General features: G+C 42.7%; 1 protein-coding gene across 3 annotated transcripts in view; it reads right to left on the bottom strand.

The window, feature by feature from the left end:
* Positions 1 to 15,277, bottom strand: part of ttll10 (tubulin tyrosine ligase-like family, member 10) — a 33,720-nt gene that overhangs the window by 3,946 nt on the left and 14,497 nt on the right. For all 3 annotated transcript variants that reach the window (XM_030117929.1, XM_030117928.1, XM_030117927.1), the window contains 6 exons: positions 4,220 to 4,481; positions 3,872 to 4,022; positions 3,477 to 3,595; positions 3,274 to 3,394; positions 1,777 to 1,862; positions 44 to 218 (listed from right to left, as the gene is read on the bottom strand). In XM_030117929.1, the coding sequence (XP_029973789.1) occupies positions 44 to 218; positions 1,777 to 1,862; positions 3,274 to 3,394; positions 3,477 to 3,595; positions 3,872 to 4,022; positions 4,220 to 4,478 (911 nt within the window). In that variant the 5' untranslated portion in view covers positions 4,479 to 4,481. The remainder of the gene's footprint in view (positions 1 to 43; positions 219 to 1,776; positions 1,863 to 3,273; positions 3,395 to 3,476; positions 3,596 to 3,871; positions 4,023 to 4,219; positions 4,482 to 15,277) is intronic.

Raw genomic sequence — 15,277 nt, forward strand, 5'->3', positions numbered from 1 at the left:
CGACGTAAGGATGAAAGCAGTTTTTAGCGTTTTGTTCACCCACTGCTGGACGACGTGCGCCTGGGCCCGGCGGTGCTGCACCGTCCGGCGGCCCTGCTGGTCCTCCATCCGCTGCAGCTTGAGTCTGAAGGCGGCCACGTCCTCCTGGCTCCTCAGGAGGAAGATCCCTCGGCCCTGGTTCAGACCCGTGGGCTTGCAGATCCACATACAGCCCAAACCTGGCAGAAGTAGCACGGCTCTGTCAGGTGATGTCAGCTGTTGGTGAAATATAAAGGCTTCTGCGAAGCCACATCAGGTCAGCTTCCAGCCACTGGTGGCCGTTTCTGCTGTGTTTTTGTGAAGTGTCATCTTTAACCTTCTGTGAGTTTGTTCTGAATATTTTTCGAATTTATTTTTGTGTATTTTCTGACCGACTATCAACCAGATTGGAGATTATCATGACAATGAGAACTGAAAGTTACATTTCTGATATCATCCTCTCAATTCTGGTGTATTTTTAACTGAAAAGCTTATCTCCAGTTTTGTAACTAGCACTAACTGACCTTGATGAGTGTCCAGAGGCTGAAGAAGGTAACTAATACACTGGTACTCGTTCCATCCATTAAGGGCCGGAATATTTATTAATTTTAACCTAATTGAACAAATTCAGACCATTTTTTATTCAGTTGTTTAACTGATTTTGTTATTGTGTTTTAATTAAGAATCTCACTGTTGGATAAAAACATATGACTGGGAGTAGAGAAACTAAAATGTATAATATTTCCCTCATGAAAGCATTTTCCTTTCATCTGATTTTGAATATGATGCCTGACAAAACATAATAGAGATTTTTCACCTTTTTTATGACAATAGCAACAACTATTCATATCGAATATGTGCTTTTATTAAAGCTAAATGATTGGACTTCAATAATACATGTGCTTTTTTTAACCAAAGCATTCTGAAAATGCTACAAAAGAGCTTTATTTACTTTAAAAATCAGTGAACATCTCAACCAACGTGACTTCTCTTCAGTTTGTATCTCTGAAATAAAGAAAAATGGACACGCAGTTCAGCTCACACCAGGTTTTGATAAAGATTTCTGTTCCACTCTGTAACTTTTTCCCCTATTTTTTTTCTCTTGTCTGGTCTTCACAACTTTGTCTATCAGCCAGAGATGTGAACCAGCTGTCTGTGTCTTACTTCTGTTTACTTAGTGATAACCATGTTTGTTAGAAAAAGAAGAAGGAGAAGAAGAAGAAGAAGAAGAAGAAGAAGAAGAAGAAGAAGAAGAAGAAGAAGAAGAAGAAGAAGAAGAAAGCCTGCTCCTCAAATCATAGCGTCTGTTTTCCTGCATCATCGCAGACACAGGACAGCCGCATTGGCAGCATTGTTTTTCAAATCTCTCTCTCTCTCTCTCTCTGTCTCGTGCAGACGGTCTCTCCTGGTGTTTGTGTCTCAGTCCTGCCCTCTGCTGACTCGTCTCCACGGCAACAGCATGTCCCCCCGGTGATTTTATCAGGGCCTTATGGGAGGTGAAGTGCATTATTTTTCCGTCGTCCTCGACCTCGTGACTAAACACTCACCAAGGCGACTGTTGTCTCAGCGCCACCAAGCCCAAACTATCCCCTTTATTTTCTTCCTTCAATGCATGACCTCTTGAGTTTGATTCAGCTGGTTGTAAAACGAAGCCTGAAAAACCTAAATCCAGTCGGACCTGTATTGCGTTGTTGTTGCGTGGAGATATTAGTGTGTCAAAAGGTCGGTGTCGGTGAGATGTGTGTTTGGGAATTTTACCCTCCTGTTGTGAAAAGAAAGTCTCCCGCTCTTCTCTCACATCCATGCGGAAAGTTGTGGGGATGAAATCGTTCATTTTTAACCTCCTGTAAAGCACAATTATGTGTAAGATCCCATATGAATTTTTTGTTAATGCGATGATTTATTTTTTAAAAGCAAATTTTAAGTCATTTCAAGGTTAAAGGTTCAAGGTCTTTATTGTCATTTTTAAGCATTCACGTGCAAACTAAATTCAGAGGAACACTAGCGTGCACAGGTTTAAAGTTTAAAAATAAAAGAATGGTAACACTTTACTTGAAGCACCCCTGTATAACACATTATAAGTCCATTATAGCACTGTATAACTACAGTTAAAAAACGCTCATAAATGATCACAATGCTTTATGACATCAGGACCTAACCCTAACCCTAATCCTATGCTGTATAGTGGTTATAAAGCATTGTGATCATTTCTGAGTGTTTATAACTACTTATAATGTGTTATACCGGGTGCCTCAAGTAAAGTGTTACCCATTAATATTACCGGTAAGTTTTCACTGCATGTAAACTTCATTAATGCTTCTTTTAATGGATCAATGTGTATTCCTGGGACATGGTAATGTTCCTTGAAATGTTTTATCAGTCATCATTTTTAATTTCTTTTCTACTTTCAAATAAATTAGAGAAACATTTCTGGGATACACTGAAATCCTCATTTTATTAGGGTTCAATGGCAAAATACAGGACTTTAAAGTGTGTCCTCCAAAACTTGATCAACTTGATATTATAGAAAACACTCCTCTAGCGTGGCTTTATAATGGTGCCTTGTTGTTTTGTTGTTGTTTGAACATTGGGGGCGATGTTGAGCCACGTTCCTGCCAGTCTGTCCTTCAGAGTTCAGCTCATCTTTTTGGATTGGAGTTGGACAAGAGCAGATTGTGGACACTGCACTGTAGCTGTGAGCTGCACACAGCAATACGTTAATAATTTCTCCTGCAGCTTAGTGACTCCATACCCCATCTAGGGGTGGAAATGTGTTTTGCACTAAAATGGTTGGAGCAAGCAAAAGTTTGCCAAATTACAGGTCTGATCAAGTATTTGGTAACATTTTACTTGAAGACCCCCTGTATAACACATTATAAGTACATTATAGCACTCTATAACTATAGTTATAAACACTCATAAATGATCACAATGCTTTACAACATCAGGACCTAACCCTAACCTTAACCCCAACCCTAATCCTATGCTGTATAGTGGGTTATTGTGATCATTTATGAGTGTTTATAACTACTTATAATGTGTTATACAGGGGGCCTTCAAGTAAAGTGTTATCAAGTATTTTATCCACGTCCATTGATCGACCTGTTTATAGGACTCAACCTCTTGGGCAGATATTGAGCCAGTATCAGGCAGCGCCAGGAGATTTACGCATTTACATCTGTCTGCCATCAAACCAAATCCAACCAGCGTGTTTAAAAGGTGACTCTTGGACAGATAAAGAACTGAGCTGCTCACCTGAGCTCCTGCCCGTGGCTGACCTTGCTGCTGACTCGCTCGTACTGCCGCAGGCTGCTGAGCAGGCCGATCTTAGTGGTGAGCACCTTGTTGTTGGGAATCTGGTAGATCAGTTGTTCACCTGGAAACAAAACACAATCAATAAGGACCTTTAGGCATTGAACTTAAGTGTATTCAGATGGTGTCTGGAGAAGAATCACTACCTTCTCTGAAGTTGCTGTAGCTGGATGGCGATTTCGTCTCACACCACTTGAGCTTGAAGTCCTCCCTCTGCTTGTTGTAAATCCTCTTCCAGCCTCTGCTCTCACAGCATTGACTCACACTAAATGAAAGAAGTCCCAGAAGAAATCAGCTGCACTTACATCTTCATCACTTAACCAACTAGGGACGGCCTGAAAATGCATGTTTGAAGTAACAGCAAAATTCAACTGTTGCATGTAAATGCTGACAGTATTTTTAGTTTTTTTTTTTATTGTTGCAAGATATTGTTGTAATTTTGATTTTTATCATTAATTTTAACAAACTAAAATTGCAGAGATGTTTAAATATTAAAAATTCCACATTTTCATTTTCATTGCATCCTGTATTATTAACTCACATTTCAGCTCCATTAGTTCCTCCGAAGAAGTAGAAAGGCCCCGGGCCCCGGGGCTCCCCTCCCTGCCTCTCCCTGACTCGCTGGGAGCAGCTGAATTTGTCCCTGGGCTTCGGCCTCCGGTGGCGCCGCTCCACTATGCATGCAGCCGACACTACAACACACGGAGTGTCGGCACAGTCACTCAAACAAACACATTTCATCAGGTGTGATGTGTCGTCCAGTTTTTAATCACCTACATGAATTTGAATTCAGATTGTGTAGATTTACAGATTTAGTTGAAGTTATGGACACAATATCCCATGACTGTTCAGTAAAATACTCCTCCTCCTCCTCCTCCTCGTCACATACCTGACTCTTCAAACTGGCCCTCCTGGCTGGCAGACAGGTGGGAAAATCTAGTTCTGTCTGCGGCGCTCCCTTTCTCCTCCCCCTGGATGTGCTCCAGTCCACCTCCTGACGACGCCTCCTCATTGCCACTACAGTCAGGTGATGGAGGACTCTCTGTTCCTGGATCCTCCTGCTTCGAGTCCCCTGCAGGATCACACGCCTCCTTTATTTTCTTTCTTTCTTCCCCGTGTTGCTTCTCCTTCAAGCATTTCGATGGCATGACCTTGTTGCAGAATCAGAAGAAGAGTAGTTAACTATCAGGGTGTGTATATATTTAAATACATGCCTTATTTCTTGTAATTCATTGCAAGAATTTTTTTTTTCAAAAATCCAAAACTAATGGATTAAAACAACAAAATAATGCAATTCCTGCATTATCATATGATTTTAAAAGAACAAATGACAAAGCACCAGTAAGATTTTAACAATGAGATGCTTAAACATTTAATAACTAAATAATAGTCCACATATTATTCTACTGAGTTTTCTCCTGAAGTTAGCAACGTAAGGACTCGTCTCATAGTACCGCTTTGTACCAGAAGGTGGTGCACTGAGTTACTCCAATATTTAGAGCTGTCTTCTGTTAAATGGGGGGGGGGGGGGGGGTTTACACTTCCTTTACTGAAGCTGTTGGCAGCAAACTGACTGGACGCCACAGAGCAACCCAAAGAGTCATTTTAGTTATTTATTCACAGAACAACACAACCCTGCAGCATCGCTCACGGCTTCACACTGCTTGGCTATTTGTGCATTTACACAGCAAAACAATGGAGAGAGACATTTATTAGCACAGCAACGACTAATGAAGGACTTTACCTGTAAATCCAACATCATACACACAGACGACTCCATTAAAAACCTCCTCAGCCTATTCTTCCTCGGCCTTGTCGTCCAACCGCAGGGCCAAGACAAACAGTGAACACACACCCTGGCTGCCGTACAGACCGGGGAAGTTAGCTTCAGCCGCTCACAGAAACCCACGGGGGAAATGTAAACAACCGCCGGTTGCTTGGGTAATGAGAACCGTAGCAACAGTTGCCACATGTAGATTGAATCCTCTGACAACGGCGGCTCAAGACAGACTAACAACTCAAGATTATGTATCTCTCACACACACACACACACACACACACACACGCCCAGTCTTGTATTTCTATCCTTGTGGGGACCGTCCATTGACTCCCATTCATGTCTAGCCCCTAACCCTGACCCTTACCCTAACCCTAACCCACACCACAACAAAGCCTAACCCTAAAGAAATGTTTTTGCACTTTTACTTTTTTCAGTAACAACAACATGGTCAAGAAAACACTGTTTCTCCTACTTAGGACCGGAAAAAGGTCCCCACAAGGCACGTCGTTTCACGTTTTGCTATCCTTGTGGGGACATTTGGCCCCAACAAGGATAGAAATACAAGAACACACACACACACACACACACACACACACACACACACACACACACACACACACACACACACACACAAGTTTAGCTTCATTCAGTATTGATGGTCTTTAAGCCTCTCTCGCGTGAACCGTATGGTAACATGAGAGCAGAGTGTCAATCAAAATAAAACTGACTATAATTCCTCCAGGTACACAGTGACAGGACACAAGTGGCTTCCAAAACTGATGGAGTCCATCTTGTTACAGACTGTAAACACACCGCGAAAACTAAAAGGCACAGAGAAAACAATAATTAACAACTGCTTTTACAAAATAAACAGACAAAACAATACCTGAGTACTGAGAGAAATTAGCTTGTGGTTTCTTCTTTCTTCTAAATGATCGTTTTTCTTCCTAAATAATCACTTATTTCCCCTCTAGTTGCTTCCGAGATCGCTTCTTCTATGACAGATACTTTACTTTACAAAGCCTAGTTTTGCACCACAGTGCCCTCTGGTGAAACTTCTCTGCAACAGCAACAAAAATACACAAAAACAGACGCAAATGAAAATGCAGCAGTAACACTGACAGCTTTTCAAGGTAAAGGTAAAGTCATATCTCTACATACACAAGGGGCATATATTGTACAATATTCTTGAAAAAATATTTTTTCAAACATAGCTGCAGGTTAATAGATAATTAGAATTAACTTAAGGTGCAAGCACATTTGACTGATTTCACCTGTTTACGAAAATAATGGAAATACTTGGTATTGTTGCAGGATGCTGAAAAACACTCTTGTTTTTTAAACAAATCAGATGAATTGTAAAGTTGATAGTGTAGTGGTATGCACTATAATCTATAATGCATCCACCAAAACTGAAAACACAAAATGAAATTGTCATTGAATTTCCAAAAACTGTCCAATAACCAGAGCCTGCTGTGTTGAATGGCCTTTCTGAGGAGTTTGTATGTTTCATTGGATTTTCTTTGGGCGCTGTGGTTTCCTTCCACAATATGAAAACATGCAGCTGAACTTATTTATCGATTTTCAACTGCTCCTAGATTTATGTGCGGTTGTTTGTCTGATGACCCCTGACCCGTCCAGCTTCATCCATGGACAGCTGGGTTCCAGCGTCCTGCAACTTAGTTGTATAAAAGTGGTATACAAGAGGGTTGGTTGGGTCTTCAATCCTTTAACCACATCCTGTACATGCCTGAGCAGCAAAACTGGACCTCAACTATAATTTAGCAGGTGAATGGGCCTACAGTTCAAATCCACATGCCAAGTCGCTGCTTATACGAAGTGGATATGATCGTGATCTTGAGTTAGAGATGAAACTCTCTCACTATGACGTGATATGAGACCGTCATCAACGAACTGATGTGCTTTTAGAAATGCAGAAGTTACTGGATGCTGTGACTTCCCTGATAAATGTGAAGCTTCATGCATCCAGACGCTTCTTTGGTGAACATCAGTGTATTTTGATACATCCAGCTGAATCATTCTCAATTTTCTCAGACATGCTCATTAATCATATCGTCTCGTGCCAAATCCAGAGGCAGGTATGCAGTTGAGCAACATAGCATTTGTCTGCTGGCATGGCAAATCCACTAATCACCTTCTGTCTCAGTGATTTGACTCAGGAGGAAACACCCAGGCCCAGCTACAGTTGGCAATTACGCATAATCTCCCCTCTTCCTCCAAACAGCCTGATAATTGACAGGAGCGGGTGCCTCGCAGACCCAGCACCGACGTAACCATGTAATTAAATGTGCAGCACGGCAACCGTGTGCAACGGCAATGCGGGTTACGCACAGATTCAAAGCCAGGAGTCAAACAAAGGCTGGGGTATAATCAAAAGGCCACGACGGTTTCAATCAGGTCCGCTTCCAACAGCCTCACCTGATGGGAAGACATTCATGCTGTCACATTGTTTTAGAGTTCAATCACTATGGTTTGCTTTCACTTCAGATCAATTTTTACAGAAATTCTGCGTCGCACATTCTTTATTGCTACACGTTTAATGAGTGATTAATTTTACAGGAAGAAGGAACACGTGGCTGGGCGGCCTGGTCGGCTCAGTCACTTTCACACAGACGGCAGTAAACGTGGGAGCAGCGATAAGAAAAGAGCTGCCGGGAAACCGATGCGCGTCCGGCCCGAGCACCCCGCTCACGAGAGGCAGGCCTCCCGTGTTCCTGCTCCGCAGGGCTTTGTGTGGAGCCGGCGTCGGCCACACCTTGATAAAGAGCCGCCATCTGATAGACACACTGTGCAAAGTGCTGCGTAGGTGGACAAAGAGAACAGGCTTGTTTTACAGCCCCGTCGACCTCGCGGCTCGCCATCTGCCGACAAACTGTGTGTATCTGTCCGCATTGTACATACGAGTATACGCTTGTTGCTGAGCATTCCTTTTTCCATTCATGATAACCATCACCTGCTATTCGGATTTGACCTCTGTCTGTTTTTATCTTTTCCTTTATCTGCAACGTTCTTGAATGAAGCGTAACTTTCAGGACGGGGTGCACTTTCCGCCAGCCATCACACTGAAAATCCAGTTTTTCCACTATTTACACTAAACAAAGGCAACTCTTCACATGTCACTGCATTGCTTCACAGGGGGAAGGAAGTGCTTCCCTCAATGTGGAAACAAAACTTATGAAAATGAATATACCACCGTATGGAAAGTAGGTGTGCATCTGTGTGTGTGTGTGTGTGTTGGGCGGTGACACCGTTTCCTCGTGTGTCTCTTTGGAGACGCGCCCATTCCCATGTCATCTCAACTGCCTCCGACCAGGAAGCGCACGGCAATTACAGGGATGCAGCCTGCAGCAATGGTGTCCCTGCACAACCCATTATTTGGAGGGATTCGCCTTGTCGAGGCGTTATAGTGGGAGAAATGGAGTTAAGTTACGATGTAAAGAAAGGCCCGTCTCAATAGGGTCCCTCTCTCCAGCTATTCATGATTTCCTTACAGAGTTACATCGGTCTGCGTCTCACCGTGTTCCCAGAGTTCACATCCACCAGACCGACAGCAGCATGTTCTAGGTAAACCAAGTATAAAAACATGCTTTTCCAACACTGTCCTTGTGATAAATCAGATTAGTTTGGTGTTTGATTATCACCTCTTCTATAAAAACAATCATAAAGGTTGTTTTTTTTGGACGTGATGCACCAAGAGGGTAACTCCTAGATTAACGTCATTCATGACGACGGCTACACCCTCCAGAGCTATGAAAGACATCAACAGCATGAAAAATTGATTTTGAAGAGGAGACTGACTCATCGAGGTCATTAAAGGCAACGGAGACATTATTTAACTTAGGGATTATATTCTGTGTAACTACGGTTTTGGAGAATAAAAAAGTAACAACAAAAATAACACAAAATTAAACACAGAGATTCCGATTCGCCAAAGCCAATGTTATATTTCCCTGTGTGGATGTCGTCAGGTGACTTGTTTTGTAATTCAGTGCTTCAAATTATATCAGACTAGCAGTTCCCTTTAACTCCTCTCAGCTTTTACTTCAAATCCTTCCATCTATTGTGTAGAATGAGGAAAAACACACAACCCAGAAACACATTTTCACGCTTATTTAAAGTCTTCAGAAATCTCTATACATCCATTTCCATCACAACATTTTATGAAGTAAATATGAAGCATGAGACTTATGAAAAGGACTTTATATGGACACAGCATTTGACTGGAAACTAGTTAATTTAGTCAATTCAGTGTTTTTATTTTTTAAAATTTCTTAGATGTTTTTGGAGTCACTAAATTGAAAATCTCCATAAAATGGAATACACATAATTGGCCAAGTAATGCATATGATGTATGTTTGGCTGCGGAAATTGTCAGATTTGAAACTTTTCCCCATTAGCTGGAAATATTTTTTCCAGAAATATGAATTCATTGATAAAGAAAGGGGTCTATTTCTCCAAAAGTCTTTATTCCTCTCATAAGGAAACCAACTCCATAGAGATGTGATATGTACGAGCATGTTACAAAACTTTTGTTGGCTACTTTAATTTGTTTTTTGTTTATTTGTTTGCTTTAACACTTATTAGACAATGATTTAGTTTATTTGCAAATATTATTGCTTTATTGGCTTATGGAAATATTTAAGAATTTGGCATCCAACATATAAATATGAGATGCAGTTGAATTATGTTTAGATGAAAAACAAAAAAAAAAAAAGATATGAATTTGCTGAGAATATTTTTTTGCGTGTAGCAAAAACTGAGACACTGAATGGAAAATGTGATTTCCACAGCTTCTGAACGTTGGCCGGAAACAGCGGCTGTATAACAAATAATTAGGAGACACAATACAATTAGCCAATTTTACAACAAGGCTCTATAAAATCTAACCGAACCGCCTCTGCCCGAACACGTAATCATCTCCACTCCTCTTGACACCAGACAGTTGCAGCTGCAGCTGGACGTCAGCGCGCTGGCAGGTATGCTGCAGCCGTTGGGCCTGGGTTCGTGCTGCTGTTCCACCCCAGCGGCAAACCCAGCGCGCCTCCTCATCCGCAGCCGCCACTAATGCAGGAATCTGGTCCGACTGCACCAAGCATGCACGGACCAGCGCAGGAATCCTCCACAGGCCCTCTGCCAGACAGGAATGTGATTCAAGGCGTGACGTCACCCGCAGGGAAAGTCACTGATCACACGCGCCGTTCGGGAATTTGGGTCAAAATCAGTGACTTACCAACATCAGTGCAGTTAAAGCTATGACTAAAGTGAAACCAGCGGGTGGGGGGGGGGGTGAAAGGGTCAGTTCTGGGAAAAACACAAAGGATACATAGAGAAGACGTTTAATAATTATTTTCCAGTGTCGTCACTGTGGAGTTTCATTAAATTGGGAGGAGGTTGATGTTCTTCATTTCAGTCACGTTACATAAAAAAAAAAAAAAAAAAAAAAAAACCCTCAAATTTAATACTTTCTAGGATATTGAGATAAATTAACTGTCAGTATTTGAAAAGTAACAGGAAGTATTGACTGTAAACATTATAGATCCCTCCAAAAAGGCCAGAATATTTTATTAGTGTGACTTATTTATTTACATGTTTGTGAGTCGTGGTCAACAAACCCAAATTTGGGGAATTTGAGTGTCCATGCATTTTAATGCTCTGAACTGCACCTTTAGACAGTCCTACTCGAAACAAAGAAGTTAATTTGGGCACCTAAAGCAGCTTTTTCACAATGTAAAATGAATGAAACCAAAGTTCAAACATTGTTACAACAGAAAAACAAGTTTAAGCTGTTATAAGTGAAATTTATTTATCCTTGTCTCTTTTTCACCTTTCCTCTAATGTTTAATGTTCATAATAAAAAGTGAAAGACAAGGAGACTTGGCAAATCGATGCGTCCCTCCTGGTTTGTTGTTAAAAAGGTGCCAATGTGTGTCTTTTGATCGCTGTTGTGTGACAGGCTGCTCCGCTGTGAAGGCTGGCCAGAGATTAATGATTAAGTGGGCTCGGTTGTCAGGATGTGATTCTGTATTTGTGTAAGCTGTGGCAGGAAATCAGTTTTAATCACCTGCGAGAACTTCGGCACAGTTTATGTTTGGGAAAGACTAATTAAGCAGAAACACTGCTATTGGGACGCATTTCACCTGAAATGATCAGGTTCTTTGCAAATATTTCCCATGAGGCTCAGTTCATAAAGGAAGTAAAGCTTCTTGAAGGAGTGAACTCTCTGCCCCGGTATCAGATCAATGAAGCCTGGGGCCTGCTGAGTTAAATGTTTTTGGGTTTTTTTCTGTTTGTGTTCCTACTGATAAAATCAGACCAGCATTTAACCAGTCGAGTGAACCCCCGAGCCAGCAGGCCTGATTTAACACCACATCCATACTGCTGGAGAGAGAGGAAAAAAAAAACCTCTTATAAGTCTGTAAAATGCTCCCTGTGACTGAACGGAATGGCGTATGGATTTCTGTAGGTAGTCTACTGTAAGTCTGCCCGGCCCGGCGGTGAAAACACGCCTTGTGCTGCCCGGGTTATCGAGCTAGCCCACTGTGCACCGCCAGAGAGGGAGACACAATGAGGGCTTAGCTGAGGGGTGGGCGGGTGGAGGGGGACCTCATAGGTAAATTGAGGCATTTAAAAAGGAGCTCTGTTCAGCAGTAACCTGATCCACACCTGACGGGGGCTCGACATTCCGGTGTGGCCGAGGGAAGAGTTCACTGTTGCCCGAAAAAACGGCCACAAAGAGCTGGCGAGCGTGCAGATCTGAACACAAAGTTCAATATACACTTCTAAAAGCTGTAAATGAAAGAAACAAACAAGAGGAAGGTTCCAAGTTTGAGCGTATTTTATTTAATATCTTCTTTCATATTACACAGCAGCATTTCAAAGTTAAGTACAGTTAATGTCATGTACAGAGTTAAACAGATAAAGTTGCAAAAACTGCCCACATTGTTCTTGTGTACCTGGAGAAAAGCCAAGTTCCCAGAAGGAATTCGGTTAGGGCAGAAAGAGGAAGAAGGCAGATCTCTCTTCAGATATATTAATATAATACCTTTTTTTTGGGGGGGTATGTAACATTCACATTAAAAGTCCTGTCAGAAAATAATTCACATCAGAAAAGTCACTGATCTCGGCCCGGACTGCAGCCCAGTGAGGAAACTCTGACTCAAGTCACATGGAAGGAAACACAAGAAATCCATCCATCTTCCAGTGAAAGGATCATAGTTCCATAGTCATCGTGGTTTAGTCCCATCTGCCGCTATCATAAATATGCACTCCCTGCACTGCTCCTCTGTCAGTACGCCGCATGTCAGACACACCAGAGCAAGAGAAGAGGAAGGCAAGAGAGCAGAAGGTAATGCCATTCAATGGACGGCATTACCAGACAGTATTAGACAACAGTAATTACATCTAACCATGTCTGGTAAGACGCCTATCAACAGGCTGGAAGGGTGACCCTCTGAGTATTCACCTGTGCAGAGAGAGAGAGGAAGACGAGAGCTGAAGGAAAACAGAGCAGAGACAGGCTGGAAATAGACACTTCCCCTTTTTGTTTCGGTCACGGACACCGTACAGATTTTATGAGATGCAGGGAAAAAAAAAAGAGAAGAAGCCACATGTGAAGAGACCAAAGAGAGAGAAAGAGAAAAAAAGTGCAGTGAACCATCCCTGTTCCAATCTGTCTACGTCATAACATTAAAACAAGATATGTGACAACAACACAAAGAAAAGAGCACGTTGAATGGAAGAAAAAAGGCTATTTCATGGTTTTGTGGCCTGGATAATGGAGCTGGGTGGGCAAATAAAGGTGTGGGTCAATATTGGTGGGGTAATTCTGCCTCCTTTAGCAAACACAAGGTCTCAGCTCCATTATTTGCTTTTATTTGTGACGTCTGTTTGATTTCTTTACCCATTAAATTCATATATCTGCCAGACTGATTGCGGTGTGTAATTGCCTATTCATCCCACAGGGCTTAGAGTTAACAGCCGAAGGCGTCGGTGCGAGCTCAGCTCACGGCCCGATGTCAGTTTTATAGCGTGAACTCTATTCTACCTGGAAAAAAAAAAAAAATAGGTGTCATTGGTTTTTCCTCCAAGGGGAAGCAGGGAGAGGGCCGACGCGTCCGCAGTTCATCTTTCAGCCGTAAAGCGCTCTCAGGTGAGCTCATGTGTCACTTTCAGGATGTGCCACGCAGGTAAGACGAGGTGGACCAATCACTGCCACACAACACAAAGGCCAACGCTGTTCAGGGGAGGGAACAAGGAAATGAGGCCCTGCAGGACCGGTGGAACCGTCAACCGACTGCCATTCTTTAACTTGGGCGGGGTCGAGCTGCCATAAACATTTTCAAAAAATGACAAGGAGGTGAGTAAAGAAGCGGACGAACAATAAAGGCCGACCTTTGGGGCTGCGACTGCATAATCCATCTCTGACGAAGGATTACGGCAGAGAGCCGGGACGTGAATGTTCTGGCACTTTCACACAAACGTTTGGCTTCTTTTACTCAAGTAAACTAAAGATTCAGCAGAGTGGAACCTGGAGCATCTTTAAACACTTACAGCGTTCCTGAAATCACCTTCAGATTAAAATATCACACAACTGGAGTATTTTCTGTCCTAGAAGGGAAACCGTTGCACTGAAGACCACAGAGCCGCCCGGGAAACATCGTTACCAGACAGTGTTAGAACAACAGTTGTAGAATCCAGCACTGTCAGGTAAGATGGATCCTGAGGGCCACTTCTCTCGCCGCTCAGGCGTCTGAGCCGATCCGGGGAGGCCCCCGGCGAGGCCGCGAGCGCTTCGCTGCTCTCGTCACCGCGAACGCTAAAGTCAGGTCAGAGTCTGAGGATGGTTATCATCATCATTACCAGGCAGTATTAGAGAAAGAGATGAAATCCAATGCTGCCTCGTAAGATGGAGATCCCCACCCAAACAGCAAAACTACACCACTGACATTGGAAAAAAAAAACAAAAAAAAAAACAAAAAAAAAAAACTACTACTGACTGAAGCAAACCTTTGACTAAACAATAAAAATGATCATCACAGTCGGTATTTGCACGGAATAAGCGATACGTACTAATCCTGAATATATGCAAAAATAAGATCATTTATCTTACTGGCAGGTTGGAAACGTCTCAGTTTTGTAATAGTTAAGCTGTAAATGGGATTGGGGAAGTCAGGCGGAGACCACCTCCCCATTGTGTAACGGCTGAGCGTTTTCACTTTAAACTGGATGTCACAGAAGAGTGGGCCACAGCGGTTGTTAATGATTGGCAAAACCTGTTCTGACTAGTCGAAATCTACAACACGGCAAAGCTGAGAGGGCTGCGACTTTTCTTGCTTTTTTCTTTACACAATACACGGGGGGGGGGGGGTAACTAATTTCACAAACGCCATCGCGCAGGTCGTCAAAAAAAGCAACGCCGCTGATCCACCAGCAGCCCCACCTCTGTCTCTGCCTCTCATCAGATGTGATAACTCTGTTTTTAAGTGTCGACACGCACCGCTCCGGCTGTAATGACACAGTGTCGTCGACTCCGTTTCAGCGGATGTTTAATGGAGGAGAATAAAAGGAAAAGCCCCGTTTTGTTTTTGTTTTTTTTTTTCCCTGTTTTCTGTTGGCGGACCCGGCCGGCCGTTGTCTTTGTGTTTGCTGAGTGATGAAAGGCTGATGGAATGCTGCTCAGCCCGACCTGAGCCGCCGCCGTGTATGCAGAAGGTCACTGAAACGGCCCCCGTTTACTGAATAACGTGGATCATTCACAGGTACATCGCGTGAAAATCCACACACTACGCACCGTCCATCCAGTGCAGCTAATTCAGACTTATATGTTCTGCTCTTACTTTTCTTTAGACCAAACAAGCAGACATAGCTTTTTTTTTTTTTTTTTTTTTTGGTATTAAATAATTGTTTTAAAAAGTGGCTAAATTTGAGGAATGGTTGTGGTCAGAAAGAAAGAACAGGTTCCCAGTCAACCTGTAAGCGCCGTAAAAGTGGAGCACAAGGGGAGAAAGGGGGGAGGGAGAGAGAAAAGAGAGTGGAAGGGAGGGAAAAGTTTGGGGAAAAGAAGGTGGAGAAGAAAAGTAGAGAATGCACCTGTAACCTTACCGTCATGAAAGGTACCCCAAGGAAAGAATGTAACAAAACCAAAGT

Source organism: Salarias fasciatus, chromosome 20, assembly GCF_902148845.1.
Source record: "Salarias fasciatus chromosome 20, fSalaFa1.1, whole genome shotgun sequence".
In the NCBI taxonomy this organism is placed as follows: Eukaryota; Metazoa; Chordata; class Actinopteri; order Blenniiformes; family Blenniidae; genus Salarias; species Salarias fasciatus.